Source organism: Pseudophryne corroboree, chromosome 4, assembly GCF_028390025.1.
Source record: "Pseudophryne corroboree isolate aPseCor3 chromosome 4, aPseCor3.hap2, whole genome shotgun sequence".
Classification (NCBI taxonomy): domain Eukaryota; kingdom Metazoa; phylum Chordata; class Amphibia; order Anura; family Myobatrachidae; genus Pseudophryne; species Pseudophryne corroboree.
Genome location: NC_086447.1, coordinates 123,723,777 through 123,739,214, shown reverse-complemented (window position 1 = coordinate 123,739,214; position 15,438 = coordinate 123,723,777). Strand labels below are relative to the sequence as shown.

Here is a 15,438-nt window from a genome sequence, read left to right as displayed (position 1 = left end):
TTTTACATAGTTCTTAGAGATAATGTCACACTGTGTGTCTTAAGAGAGAGGATGTAGTGTGTGTGTGTGTGTGTGTGTGTATGTATGTGTGTAAGGGGGGACGACGATGGGACATATGAATCATAGAATTTGACGGCAGGTAAGGACCACTTGGCCCGTCTAGTCTGCCCTTAATGAGGAATGAGTGAGGTAAGATTAGCATCAGTCAGACAATCTGTAAATCATTTTTACTTTTAAGTCTCCAAATAAATAACTCTAGTGCCGGTGTTATCTACCTGTAACTGAAAGGATTCTTGCACCAAAAATGATGAATTCATCACATTGTCCGAATTTGCCCATTGGTACCATGTAATGTTTGCTATGTTGGACAGCAGAAATAGTGCAGGCCAGTAGAATGACCAGTGATACTCTGTGGTAGATTACACCCTGCGATGGAGTCCAGGTGGATGTGAGGGGAAATCGTGCAGTCACGTCTGATCGGCAAACAATTGCCCATTACTTACTTGTCCGAGATAGTGGGAGGGAGCATGTCTTAGCCCAACTATAAATAACAGTGTAGAGAAGATGTACAGTATGATATATACCAGAGCCGACAGGCAGTATTTTCACTGCGTACACCCTTCCACCCCCCCCCCCCCCTCAATAATAAAACAAATAGATGCATGTGCACACCTTGCTTTCATTTAATTGTTCTCGCCACCTCAGGAAGTTGCGGGCAGAAATGTGTCCCACCAGCCGCCAGGGGAAATAATTGAATTTCCCCCTAAATGCAAATTTTATGCTGGGCATGCATTGTCAGATAAATGTCTCTCAGACCAACAGACATTTTATCTGACAGCCTGACATCATCCGATATCGTGGCCATACACTGTGAGATATGTCACACGATATCTGCATTGCTCCCCTGTGGATGAGAGATTTCTCTGATCCTTCCCTGTGAAGGTACAGGGGAAATGTCAGGCAGTCGGCTGCTGCAGCGTATATGCACTGCCAGATGCGTTGATCAATCAGGAATGATGGAAGATATTAAGGGGGCCCATTTTATCAACAAGTGCTAAAACTCATTGTGAGTGATAAAACTATTGCATGTGATAAATGGTGCTCCAGTCAGTCAGCTCCCAACTGTCATTTTTCAAACCCATGACAGGAGTTGAACACATGACGGTTAGGAGCTGAATGGATGGAGTACCATTTAGCATACGCAACAAGTTTTATCATATCGTTAAGAGCTGATTGGCTGGTATTTTATCTCCGTCCCAAGGCTTAGTAAACAGACCCCATGGTCTTTGAAAAAACAAAACGCTGTTCGTTCATTTCTGCCCAGTTGACCGCAGTTTTACTATGTCCTGTACTTTATGACTCTCCTTCCTATTGTCACTGTTCATAAATAAATAAAACTAATTCCATTATTTACTCTCAGATGCTGTATTAGTGTTCATTCTAGCACCCTGCGCCTTTCAAATCCTGTGCACTTCCTCTTTCTTGCCTGGGGTGTCACTCTCTGCTCTGATGCTTCTCAGCTCTGTATCACAGCACTGAGTAACAGATCAGAGTGTGCTGAGTAGCACCACAGCACAGAGCGACACCCCAGGCAGAAAAGAGGAACTGCACGGATTTTGAAAGGTGCAGGGTGCTAGAATGAACACTACTGTATAGATCATTTCTAAGCTTTGCATTAGAAGTTTAATTTTCAGCTTCCTCATGAAGGCTGCTGTTTTCCCTTGCTTGCTGAAAGTCTTACATTTTTATTTTCCTGTGTGCGTTGCACGGTATACACGATACATAAAGGACATTATTCATCCTGCAGCAATGGGATGATATTCACCCAACAAAAATAACAGGAATGGGGGGATTTTATGTGTGAGGGAATATTAAGGTTCTTTGAATACAGTATGAATAGAACCCCCCTGTGAAACACGCTTTTCTTCTCACAGTGTGGATTTATCTTGGGAGGATTACTTCTCCATCAATAATGGTCACACACTGAAACTCTTTTCTGTGTAATTTATATATACTTTCTCTTTGCTTCACTCCCCAGGCTCAGACAATGAACTACGTAGGGCAGCTTGCTGGACAAGTCTTCGTTACTGTGAAGGAGCTATACAGGGGCCTGAATCCGGCCACTCTGTCCGGCTGCATAGACGTCATTGTGGTGCGTCAGCCCAATGGCAACCTGCAGTGTTCCCCGTTTCACGTGCGATTCGGGAAGATGGGAGTTCTGCGCTCAAGGGAGAAAGTGGTGAGGAGTCTTTATCTGTTTGGCTGAATGTACAGAATTCTTTATGTACACATAGCAGTAAAACTTTGTGCTCCCAGTAGTATTATCTGTTATACTCCGTTCATTAGTTCGGAGATATAGGGCCAGATGCATCATCGCTTGGAGAGTGCTAAAATGAAGAGTGAAAAAGTACCAGCCAATCAGATCCTAACTGCCATTTTTCAAACAGCGCCTGTGACATGACAGTTAGGAGCTGATTGGCTTACTACTTTTTCACTCTCCATTTTATCACTCTCCAAGCGATGATGCGTCTAGCACATAATATGGTCTTCATTTAAATCCAGAAAGACTCTCTGATCGGAAACAGATAACACAGAATTAAGTACTTTTTCATGTGGTCATTGAACAAACTGGTCGGACAGTCTGTCATTTTTTAGGATGTAATAGAGAAATAATAACTAGAATCTGATTGGTATTTTTTTTAGAGTGAGACTGTTTGTTGAACGTCAGGAATACTTTGCAGGCAACACGAATCTTTAACTTTGAATTATTAGGTTAAAGGTCCTATATCTGAAACCACAAACCGTGCGCCAGGCAGAGCTTCTCGTTGTGCTTCCTATGCAAACACTCGTTTCATGTTTGTGGAAACTTTATTATTTCTTACTGAGTGAGCTCTTATTCATTGTATAGTAGGATGGAACCACAAAATTATTCTGAAACCTGCCGCTTAATCTGTGTTATCTTGCGTTTCATTTGGTAATAGAGCAGCTGTGTTACGTAGACAATCCAAAAGTTGTTCCCTGACTGCTACCATATCTCTGCTTACAGTCAGCTTTAATTGGTACCATAAATTGTCCTACGGGGTGTGATATGGGTGACCGGCGCTTGGGATGCTGGCGGTCAAAAGATTGACACCCCATGTACCCCCCTAACCCGCTTATCCTTAACCCTTCCCGGTGGTGCCTAACCCCAATATCCCCCCTCTCCGCAGCCTAACCCTTCCCCCTCCCCCGCACAGCCTACCCCTAACCCTTCACGGTGGTGCTTAAACCCAATAACCCCCTCTCCGCAGCCTAACCCTACCCCCACCTCCGCAGCCTAACCCCCCCCCCCCCCCCTTCTTCACCGCTGCCTAACCCCCCCTCCCACAGACTAACCTTCCTGGTGGTGCAAGAAACTAACCACTCCTCCCCCTGCAGTCTAAACCTACAAGCGCCCAGAGTACTTATGGTTGGAATGTCTGCTGTCGGGATTCCATCATCGACATTCCGAGTGATGTCGGGATTCCGCTGTCGGCATTCTGCTGCATGTTGGGATTTTGACCGCCGGCATCCCGTCCACCAGCATCCTGACCGCATCCCGTCCTATGAGCAGTGGTATGTTACAGCAGACTTCCTCATTGTCAGGCTACTGATCGTGATAATCTCACAGATCTTAGAATTTGTTCTTATGATAATCAGCCCATTGATCACATTGGGGAATCTCATCATGGCAGCCTCTTCAGTCAACAAAGTCTGAGATTGTAGAGTTTATTATGCTATTATATATTGCAGATTTCTAAATTTATATACAGTATATCTATCTAACTAGATGCCATGAACATATAGGGGGTCATTCCGAGTTGATCGCTCGCTAGCTAGTTTTAGCAGCCGTGCAAACGCTATGCCGCCGCCCACTGGGGAGTGTATTTTAGCTTAGCAGAAGTGCAAACGCATGTGCAGCCGAGCTCTACAAAAACAGTTTGTGCAGTTTCTGAGTAGCTCTGAACCTACTTAGCGCTTGCAATCACTTCAGCCTATTCGTGTCCGGATTTGACGTCATACACCTGCCCAGTGAATGCCCAGCCACGCCTGCGTTTTTGCAAACACTCCCTGAAAACGGTCAGTTGACACCCAGAAACGCCCCCTTCCTGTCAATCTTCTTGCGGCCGCCAGTGCGAAGGAGAACTGCACTAGAACCTGAGCACAGCCACAAAGAGCTTTGTACCCGTACGTCGCGCGTGCGCATTGCGGGACATAAGCATGTGCACAAATGCGGATTTTTCACCTGATCGCTGCGCTGCGAAAATCGGCAGCGAGCGATCAACTCGGAATGACCCCCCCATATTTTTAAAATAAGTGTTTACATTTTTATTTTTATTTTTTTAGACGAGAGTGTGAGCATCTTATGACAGGCATTCTTCAGTTTTATAGTGGCAGGAACAGAAGAATCTATGGGGGATATTTATAAAAGTGGAGAGAGATAAAGTACCAGCCAATCAGCTCCTAACTGCCATGTGCAGGCTGTGTTTGAAAAACGACAGTAAGGATCTGATTGGTTTGTACGTTTTATCTCTCAGCGTTATCTCTCCAAGCTTTGATAAGTCTCCCCTATATGTGGTCAGATCATCAGAATGTTGGCAGCAACACATGGTGTTACATTGGGCAGTGACCGGTCTACCGATATAATGATATTACTGAGGGTAGAGCAGCATGCTGGGTCCCCAACAGCGCCGAGTAGGGATGAAAGGCTCTTCTATACGGAAATGTGTTGTTTTATGTTCAATAGATCTTTTGACTTTTTAAAATATTTGAAACTTTGTTCTTACAGACTTGGGCCTGTTTTATATATATTCCTCATTATGCCGCCTCAATCCAACATCCCTAATCATGGGCTTGTGTTTTCTTCTAGGTTGACATTGAAATCAATGGAGAAAGTGTGGACCTACACATGAAACTTGGAGACAATGGAGAAGCTTTTTTCGTTGAGGAAACGGAGGGTAATGAGGTAGGTTGTGTACCAGGGTAGCAACGAGCGAGTTATCTACGTGAATAAATCGGCCAATTAAAGTGTCTTTAATTCATATTGAAAATTGAGCAACAGATTCATTCTTTAATCTGAGCACAAACGAGGATAACCCAATTAGGGGGATCCTTAAATGATCTCTCCTGGTGTCATTGTGGCCTGTTACAGTGAGGAGAGGTATCCGGTCTTTAGGTCAACCTCACTTAGGTCAACAGTCATTAGGTAGACCACTATTGGTCGACATGCATTAGGTCAGCATGGTCTTTAGGTCGACATGATCAGCTGGTCAAGGTCGACACATGAAAAGGGCGACATGAGTGTTTTAAAAAAAAAACTTTTTCTTACTTTACGATCCATGTGGACTACGATTGGGAATAGTATCCTTGCCCGAAGCATGGCGAGCAAAGCGATGGGACACTGTGCACTAATTGAGGTTCCTGGTCAAGTCAAGAAGAAAACGACACAAAAAAACCCTGTGACGACATTTTCCGTGTCGACCCCATGACCATGTCGACCTATTTCAGGTGTTGACCTACTTACTGTCGACCAATAGTGGTCGACCTAATGACGGTCGACCTAGTTAGGGTTGACCCAATGAACCACACCCCACAGTCTGATAGTGGTCGTAGTTCAACCGCATGTTCTGTAATGCCTGATAATTATTCTAATTGTTTGGCTGGATCATTGTCTGGCATTGCAGTGGTTTGGTGGGTCACACATACTGCACAATGTTATCACCTGCTTGCGTGTCCAGGTAAATAGTCAGGGGACAGTGGCTCTATTATTGATTAGATAGAGGAGGACCAGTGACCCCTATATAAGTGTTGTTGCAGGTCTTTGGTTAAACACGGCCCCCCAAATATTTAATCTCTGAGATGGTCTGCTGTCAAAAAAGTGAATTTCTATTTTCTTGCATTGGTAATTTGACGTATTGCCTGGGAACCGACCTCTTACTAAGCTCATCACCATAATGGACAGATGATCACCGTGACAAGTGCTCTTCTAGTCCATGGATCAGAGAATGGGGTAAATTTACTAAGATGGGAGTTCTATTTAAGATGGGATGTTGCCCATAGCAACTAATCAGATTCCAGGTATTATCTTCTAGAAGGTGCTAGATAAATGAGAAGTAGAAGCTGATTGGTTGCTATTGGCAACATCCCATCTTAAATAGAACTCCCATCTTAGTAAATTTACCCCAATGTTTCCTAACGCTGTGACTATACAGACATGTTGTGTCATAGTAACCTTCCCTCCCAACAAGCAGACATGTGAGGGCTGATTGCAAAACCCCCTCACCGGCTTTTCCTGCTAGTGCAAGGAATTGGCTCCTTTTTGGCTCCTGCAGTCCCATGTTGCACTGGGCTCACACCTCAGTTTTTGGGATGAAGGGCTTACAGATGGGTTGAAGGACTTACTGCTAAATGATGAGGTCCCGGCCAGGCATGTGACGTGGAATCCAACCACTGCTTAATTTCTGGACTTCTGCTTTAATTATATTTATAGGAGCCTGATTAATACAGCCTGGATTCTAGATCACAAGCAGAGAAAGTGCTGGGCACTGTGTTCTGTGTGAAGGTGACATAACAGTAGTCACAGGCTATTTGTATTCTGTCCCTGCCCTCTGACATTACGCAGTACACAAGCTGGCTGCATTCATGTAATACCAGTGTCAGCATGCTGTATGGACAGACACGGTTTTGTGTTCTCTTGGCTAGGTTCATGTGCTGGGGGAAGATTGCTTGGCAGAATCTATGAAGAGCTGACCTATAAGCAGATAGTTCTTGTGGTACTGCTATACCAGCAAGATAAATGGTCTATTCCACCCTATATTGTGCAATGTACATCCCCTAATCACTTCTATAATCGTTTAGGGTCTGCTGAATGGGTTTCTGAGTTTGACAGTGACCTTATGCTAGCTGCATAGCATTCACGTAATCGTGGGAAGAACATACATACTTAGTTCCAATTTGGTCCGTGACCAACCTTGTCCTACATTTCACACTCACCTGGCTGTAGTACACCGGTGCTCTCTGTCAGCTGCTGAGACTGTGATCCAGCATAAGAGCAGCTCCTCCCAGGTCCTGCAGTCCTCCCTCCAGCATCTGGGTAATGGCTACATAGAGGGCCCTCCTCTACTTGGTGCTGCTGTACGCAGCTGTACATAGAGGGCCCTCCTCTACTTGGTGCTGTACGCAGATGTGTACCCAGAGTGTATATGGGGCAGGAGATCTGCATTATAATATTGCTATTTATAGTTAACAAAAAACAAAAAACATTTTCCCATTAATATAGGTGTAGGGTTAATTGTCAATTTCAAAATTTTTTTTTCTAATAGGAAATTTAGATGGACTATGATAGAGGCATTACAAGTGATTACATTGACATGATTTAAATATTGTCCCATCTGTTATCCCAGGAACCCATCCCTTCCCACCTGGCAACCTCCCCTATATTATTGGACGGCGCTTCCCTCATGGAGGCTCAGCTGAAGAGGAACTCGGCAGAATGGCCGAGAAGTCTGGACCCTTCCAGCTCGGCTCAGACTTCCGGCATCATGTACTTGGCTCAGCCCGGCACGGATAATGCCACCAGTGGCTCTGTCAAGAAGAGACGAAAACGAAGGAGGAAATCCAAGCTGGATAACTTAAAGAGAGAGGACAATGGGGACACCACAGAAGAGGAGGATATGTTCACCATAGACATGAGCTCTGAAGAGGAGGCCGAGCCTCTGGAAACTGCCAGGTTTGCATAATTGTTTTTCAGAATCTCCCCAGTGTTGTTATCTTCTATCCTATTTAGTGGAATATATTATTTTCTTCTGCAATATTATTTCAGCCATTATAGGTTTGTTTGGGTCGGCTCACTGTACCTATTGCACCCATTTTTCCTTTCCTACACAATTGTGCGTAATCCGTTTTGATATGGGCTGTGATAGAACAACCTGTAACAGGTCATCTGTATCCTAACAGCGGCACAGAGCATTACAGGAGAGGAGTGTGCCCGCCCTGTGAGAAGAAGTGACCAGTCCCGCTTGTGTGACGATATTAGTGAGAGCGGGGCTGCATGTAACTGGTACAATGTCCTACATTGTGCATAACCCGTTTTAATATGGGCTGTGATAGAACAACCTGTAACAGGTCATCTGTATGCTTACAGCAGCACAGAGCATTACAGGAGAGGAGTGTGCCCGCCTCGTAATATCGTCACAGAGTCCCGCTTGTGTGACGATATTAGTGAGGGTGGGACTGCATGTGACGGGAACAATGTCCAGGTATGGGAAGATTAGAGGCAAGTGAGTTACTGTATGTAGTAGAAGGAGCAGGGTCTCCTCACAGCTGCTGTGAAAAATGTTGTTGTGTGAACCCAAGTTAAACTTTTACGTTCATTTCTAGAAGCAATCTCCGGTTTTAAACATGTTGTCCCTATTTTTCAATACTGACCTAAGAGTACAGGCCCAAAATGTTATAGTGCAATTCAGTATGCATGACATAGTGGTTGTAATGCATGAAGATCCTTGGACTAGACTGACATGCTTTCTTACACTGGTTCAGCTGGTAAATGTTCCCAAAGCTATTTAGCAATATTGCCACCTGTGACTGTCCTGTTGTACCTTCTAATACTGCCATACATGGGCTGATCCAATCACTGGAGTGAATGTGTCAGTAAACAATTTGACAAGAGTCCCAGGAGACGAACCACCATTAGAATAATACTGTGGAAACCGTTTGGAAGGTGGAAGAAGTCTTTTTCACTCCCTTTTTCTATTAAATGGAGAACGCAGGCTCACAGTTATCTGTGTAATGCAGTCTGTATGAAGTGTACGCCACCTACAGGTGAGGGTAGAAGTGCAGTTACTAGACCAAGTATTGTTGTCTCCTATCACCTGCTAACAAGAATGTTTCCCTAAAAAAGCAAATAAATATATCTATTAATAAAGTCATGCGATACTGAAGTGGAGCTTTACAAAACCAACAAAAAATGTTCCATATGTCAGAATCACAAGTTCTCACATCCTGAATACACAATTTATGGAGACAGGAGAATAGATTTAGTGAACTAGTCAAAACTGGCAGATTACGCAATGTGATCTATGACAGTAATTTGTGTACATTAAGATACTTTCATATCCATGCCTGGACTGTTATATAACAAATACAGGTTGAGTATCCCATGTCCAAAATGCTTGGGACCAGAGGTATTTTGGATATTGGATTTTTCCGTATTTTGGAATAATTGCATACCATAATGAGATATCATGGTGATGGGACCCAAGTCTGAGCATAGAATGCATTTATGTTTCATATACACCTTATACACACATCCTGAAGGTAATTTTAGACAATATTTTTAATAATTCTGTGTATTAAACAAAGTTTATGTACATTGAGACATCAAAAAACAAAAGTTTCACTATCTCACTCAAAAAAGTCCGTATTTCAGAATATTCCATATTATTTGGATATGGGAGACTCAACCTGTATATAGTTATTAGTCCCTGAAACAGATCCGTTTCATGGGGGTAATTCCAAGTTGATCGCAGCAGGAATTTTGTTAGCAGTTGGGCAAAACCATGTGCACTGCAGGGGAGGCAGATATAACGTGTAGAGAGAGTCAGATTTGGGTGGGTTATTTTGTTTCTGTGCAGGGTAAATACTGGCTGCTTTATTTTTACACTGCAAGTTAGATTGCAGATTGAACACACCACACCTAATCTAACTCTCTCTGCACATGTTAAATCTAGTTCCCCTGCAGTGCACATGGTTTTGCCCAACTGCTAACAAAATTCCTGCTGCGATCAACTTGGAATTACCCCCCATATCATTTGTAAGTGATGGTACTGCAGTTCTAATATGGATATTTTGTGACCTCTAGTGGTAAAAGTGTATAGTGCGCATTTAGTGAAAAATCTAAAACTTTCCTCAAGTGGGTTTGAGTTAATGATTTATTACAGATGTGTCCCTGTATACCTATTATTTTTGCACCAAGTGGTGTTAAACAACTGGTGTGACCTACAGGTTGCAGTTCCCATGCTGCATACTTTTTTCTCAAATTTGCATCTTAGTATACATACAGTATATTTAGTGGTTGTTTAGGCTTCTTTACTTTGATGCAAAGGAATTAGTATAAGGTCACAGATAAACTATAGCGATGCGTGGCACAGGAGACTTGTCGGCCCTGTCTTTTGCCTATTTACACAGAGTGTATACGCTTTCCGCAATTTTGCATCTTGCGTTGCTTGTAGTGTACTACATAGTTAGAATTAGTATTTCTCTTACGTCCTAGAGGATGCTGGGGACTCTGTAAGGACCATGGGGTATAGACGGTCTCTGCAGGAGACATGAGCACTCTAAGACTTTAGAATGGGTGTGCACTGGCTCCTCCCTCTATGCCTCTCCTCCAGACCTCAGTTAGATCCTGTGTCCAGAGGAGACTGGGTGCACTGCAGGTGAGCTCTCCTGAGTGTCTCTGAAAAATACTTTTGTTAGGTTTTTTATTTTCAGGGAGCACTGCTGGCAACAGGCTCCCCGCATCCTGGGACTGAGGGGAGAGAAGCAGACCTACTTAAATGATAGGCTCTGCTTCTTAGGCTACTGGACACCATTAGCTCCAGAGGGTCGGAACGCAGGTCTCGCCCTCGCCGTTCGTCCCGGAGCCGCGCCGCCGTCGTCCTCACAGAGCCGGAAGATTGAAGCCGGGTGAGTATTAAGAAGAAAGAAGACTTCAAAGGCGGCAGAAGACTTCAGATCTTCACTGAGGTAACGCGCAGCGGTAACGCTGCGCGCCATTGCTCCCACACATACACACACAGCGGGCACTATAAGGGTGCAGGGCGCAGGGGGGGGCGCCCTGGGCAGCAATATTAACCTCAAGGGACACTGGCATAGAGATTATATACAGCGGAGGCGGTATATTAAAACCCCCCCCACCAGTATAAATAATTTGAGCGGGACCGAAGCGCAGTGAGTGTAATTATATATGTTTATATAAAAGCGCTGTACTACTGGGATTTTATTCCAGTGTCCGGTGGCGCTGGGTGTGTGCTGGCATACTCTCTCTCTGTCTCTCCAAAGGGCCTTATTGGGGGACTGTCTCCATATAGATATATCCCTGAGTGTGTGGGGGTGTCGGTACGTGTGTGTCGGCATGTCTGAAACGGAAGGCTCATCTAAGGAGGAGGTGGAGCAGATGATTGTGGTGTCTCCGTCGGCAACGCCGACACCTGATTAGTTGGATATGTGAAATGTTTTAAATGCAAATGTGTCTTTATTACATAAGAGATTGGACAAAGCAGAGTCCAGGGATAGAACAGGGAGTCAATCCATGGCTTTGACTGTGTCACAGGGCCCTGCAGGGTCTCAGAAACGTCCACTGTCCCAAGTAGCAGACACTGATACCGACACGGATTCTGACTCCAGTGTCGACTACGATGAGGCGAGGTTACACCCAAGGGTGGCCAAAAGTATTCATTATATGATTATTGCAATAAAATATGTTTTGCATATCACAGATGACCCTTCTGTCCCTGACACGAGGGTATGCATGTTTAAGGAAAAGAAACCTGAGGTAACCTTTCCCCCATCTCATGAGCTGAATGAGTTATTTGAAAAAGCTTGGGAAACTCCAGACGAGAAACTGCAGATTCCCAAGAGAATTCTTATGGCGTATCCCTTCCCTGCGCAGGACAGGTTACGGTGGGAATCCTTGCCCAGGGTGGACAAGGCTTTAACGCGCTTGTCCAAAAAGGTGGGGCTACCGTCTCCAGACACGGCAGCCCTCAAGGATCCTGCTGATCGCAGACAGGAAACTACCCTAAAATCAATCTATACGCATACGGGTGCCTTGCTCAGACCGACAATAGCGTCGGCTTGGGTTTGTAGCGCTGTAGCAGCGTGAACAGATACCTTATCAGCTGACATTGATACCCTAGATAGGGAGACCATTTTATTGACCTTAGGTCACATTAAAGACGCAGTCCTATATATGAGAGACGCTCAGAGGGACGTTGGGCTGCTAGGTTCGAGAGCCAACGCCATGGCGATTTCTGCTAGGCGAGCTCTGTGGACCCGCCAATGGACGGGTGATGCCGACTCAAAGAGACATATGGAAGTTTTGCCTTACAAGGGTGAGGTTTTATTTAGGGATGGTCTCGCGGACCTGGTTTCCACAGCTACCGCGGGTAAATCTACTTTTTACCTTATGTTCCCCCACAGCAAAAGAAAACACCACAATATCAGATGCAGTCCTTTCGGTCGCATAAGTCCAGAAGAGGTCGGGGCTCTTCCTTCCTCGCCAGAGGTAAGGGTAGAGGGAAAAGAATGCCTGCTACGGCTAGTTCCCAGGAGCAGAAGTCCTCCCCGGCTTCTACTAAATCCACCGCATGACGCTGGGGCTCCACTGAGGGAGTCCGCGCCGGTGGGGGCACGTCTTCGACTCTTCAGCCACATCTGGGTTCACTCAGATGTGGATCCTTGGGCGATGGAAATTGTATCCCAGGGTTACAAGCTGGAATTCGAAGAGGTGCCTCCGCGCCGATTTTTCAAATTGGCTTTACCAGCTTCTCCCCCAGAGAGGGAGGTAGTTTTAGCTGCAATTCAAAAGCTGTATCAACAGCAAGTGATTGATTGTCAAGGTTCCCCTAGTTCAACAGGGGAAGGGGTACTATTCAACCCTGTTTGTGGTTCCGAAACCGGATGGCTCAGTCAGGCCCATTCTAAATCTAAAATCCCTAAACCTGTACTTGAAAAAGTTCAAATTCAAGATGGAATCGCTCTGGGCGGTTATCTCCAGCCTGGAAGGGGGGGATTTTAGGGTGTCACTAGACATAAAGGATGCATACCTTCATGTCCCCATATATCCCCCTCATCAGGCGTACCTGAGATTCGCTGTACAGGACTGTCATTACCAGTTTCAGACGTTGCCGTTTGGGCTTTCCATGGCCCCGAGGATTTTCACCAAGGTAATGGCGGAAATGATGGTGCTCCTGCGCAGGCAGGGAGTCACAATTATCCCGTACTTGGACGATCTCCTGATAAAAGCGAGATCGAGAGATCAGTTGCTGAAAAGCGTGTCGCTCTCCCTGAGAGTGCTGCAGCAACATGGCTGGATTCTAAATTTACCAAAGTCACAGTTGGTTCCAACGACTCGGGTAGCTTTCTTAGGCATGATTCTGGACACGGTCCGGGTCCCATCTTCAAATTCATCAGAAAATAAGCCTGTCCCCCAGGGCCAGGGTGTCTCTCCTGTGGTGGCTGCAGAGTGCTCACCTTCTAGAGGGTCGCAGGTTCGGCATTCAAGACTGGGTTCTGGTGACCACAGACGCGAGCCTCCGAGGATGGGGAGCAGTCACACAAGGAAGAAATTTTCAGGGAACATGGTCAAGCCAGGAGGCTTGTCTACACATCAACATACTGGAATTAAGGGCCATATACAACGGCCTACGACAAGCGGAGAATCTTCTTCGCGAATTACCGGTTCTGATTCAATCAGACAACGTCACAGCCGTGGCTCATGTTAACTGCCAAGGCGGGACAAAGAGCAGAGTGGCAATGGCGGAAGCCACACGGATTCTGCGCTGGGCGGAAAATCACGTAAGCGCTCTGTCAGCAGTCTTCATTCCGGGAGTGGACAACTGGGAAGCAGACTTCCTCAGCAGACACGATCTCCATCCAGGAGAATGGGGACTTCATCAATAAGTTTTTGCAGAGATAACAAGTCTTTGGGGACTTCCTCAAATAGACATGATGGCGTCACGCCTCAACAAGAAGCTTCGGAGGTATTGTGCCAGGTCAAGGGACCCTCAGGCAGTAGCGGTAGACGCCCTGGTGACACCATGGGTGTTTCAGTCGATCTATGTATTCCCTCCTCTTCCTCTTATCTCCAAAATATTGAGAATCGTAAGAAGAAAAAGAGTGCAGACAATACTCATTGTTCCAGATTGTCCTCGAAGGGCCTGGTATTCAGATCTTCAGGAGATGCTCAGAGAATATCCATGGCCTCTTCCTCTCAGGGAGGACCTGTTGCAGCAGGGGCCCTGCGTGTTCCAAGACTTACCGCGGTTACGTTTGACGGCATGGCGGTTGAACACCGAATCCTAGCTGGGAAAGGTATTCCGGTTTAAGTCATCCCTACTCTGATAAGGGCTAGGAAGGAGGTGACGGCGAAACATTATCACCGTATCTGGAGGAAGCATGTTTCTTGGTGTGAAGCTAAGAATGCTCCAACGGAAGATTTCCACCTGGGCCGTTTTCTCCACTTTTTAGACAGGAGTGGATATGGGCCTGAAGTTAGGCTCCATTAAGGTAAAGATTTCGTCCCTATCTATATTCTTTTAGAAGGAATTGGCTTCTCTCCCAGAAGTCCAGACTTTTGTAAAGGGAGTTCTGCACATCCAGCCTCCTTTTGTGCCCCCAGTGGCACCATGGGACCTTAACGTGGTGTTACAGTTCCTTAAGTCACACTGGTTTGTACCTCTTCAAACAGTTGAGTTGAAATTTCTCACTTGGAAAGTAGTCATGTTGTTGGCCTTGGCATCTGCGAGGCGGGTGTCCGAATTGGCGGCTTTGTCTCACAAAAGCCCCTATCTGATTTTCCATGTGGATAGAGCAGAGTTGAGGACTCGTCCTCAATTTCTGCCTAAGGTGGTTTCATCGTTTCATATGAACCAACCTATTGTGGTGCCTGTGGCTACGGGGGACTTGGAGGATTCCAAGTCTCTTGATGTAGTCAGGGCCTTAAACATGTATGTAGCCAGGACGGCTCGGATTAGGAAAACAGAAGCACTGTTTGTCCTGTATGCAGCCAACAAGGTTGGCACACCTGCTTCTAAGCAGACTATTGCCCGCTGGATCTGTAACACGATTCAGCAGGCTCATTCTACTGCTGGATTGCCGGGTCCAAATTCGGTAAAGGCCCATTCCACTAGGATGGTGGGTTCTTCTTGGGCGGCTGTCCGAGGTGTCTCGGCATTACAACTTTGCCGAGCAGCTACTTGGTCGGGTTCAAACACTTTTGCTAAATTCTGCAAGTTTGATACCTTGGCTGAGGGGGACCTCATGTTTGCTCAATCGGTGTTGCAGAGTCATCCGCACTCTCCCGCCCGGTCTGGAGCTTTGGTATAATCCCCATGGTCCTTACGGAGTCCCCAGCATCCTCTAGGACGTAAGAGAAAATAAGATTTTAAACCTACCGGTAAAACTTTTTCTCCTAGTCCGTAGAGGATGCTGGGCGCCCGTCCCAGTGCGGACTAAATTCTGCAAGACTTGCATATAGTTTTTGCTTACATAAGGGTTATGTTACAGTTTTGATCAGTCTCGGGCTGATACTGTTTTGTTTCATACTGTTAACTGGTTCGTATATTCCATGTTATACGGTGTGGATGGTGTGGGCTGGTATGAATCTTGCCCTTAGATTAATTAAAATCCTTTCCTCGTTCT

At 45.6% G+C, this 15,438-nt stretch overlaps 1 protein-coding gene across 7 annotated transcripts in view; it reads left to right on the top strand.

Annotated features, from left to right (window-relative positions):
- LPIN1 (lipin 1) overlaps positions 1 to 15,438 on the top strand; it is a 374,679-nt gene that overhangs the window by 240,630 nt on the left and 118,611 nt on the right. For all 7 annotated transcript variants that reach the window (XM_063915392.1, XM_063915391.1, XM_063915394.1 and 4 more), the window contains 3 exons: positions 2,039 to 2,239; positions 4,889 to 4,984; positions 7,422 to 7,747. In XM_063915392.1, coding sequence (XP_063771462.1) covers positions 2,039 to 2,239; positions 4,889 to 4,984; positions 7,422 to 7,747 — 623 coding nt within the window. The remainder of the gene's footprint in view (positions 1 to 2,038; positions 2,240 to 4,888; positions 4,985 to 7,421; positions 7,748 to 15,438) is intronic.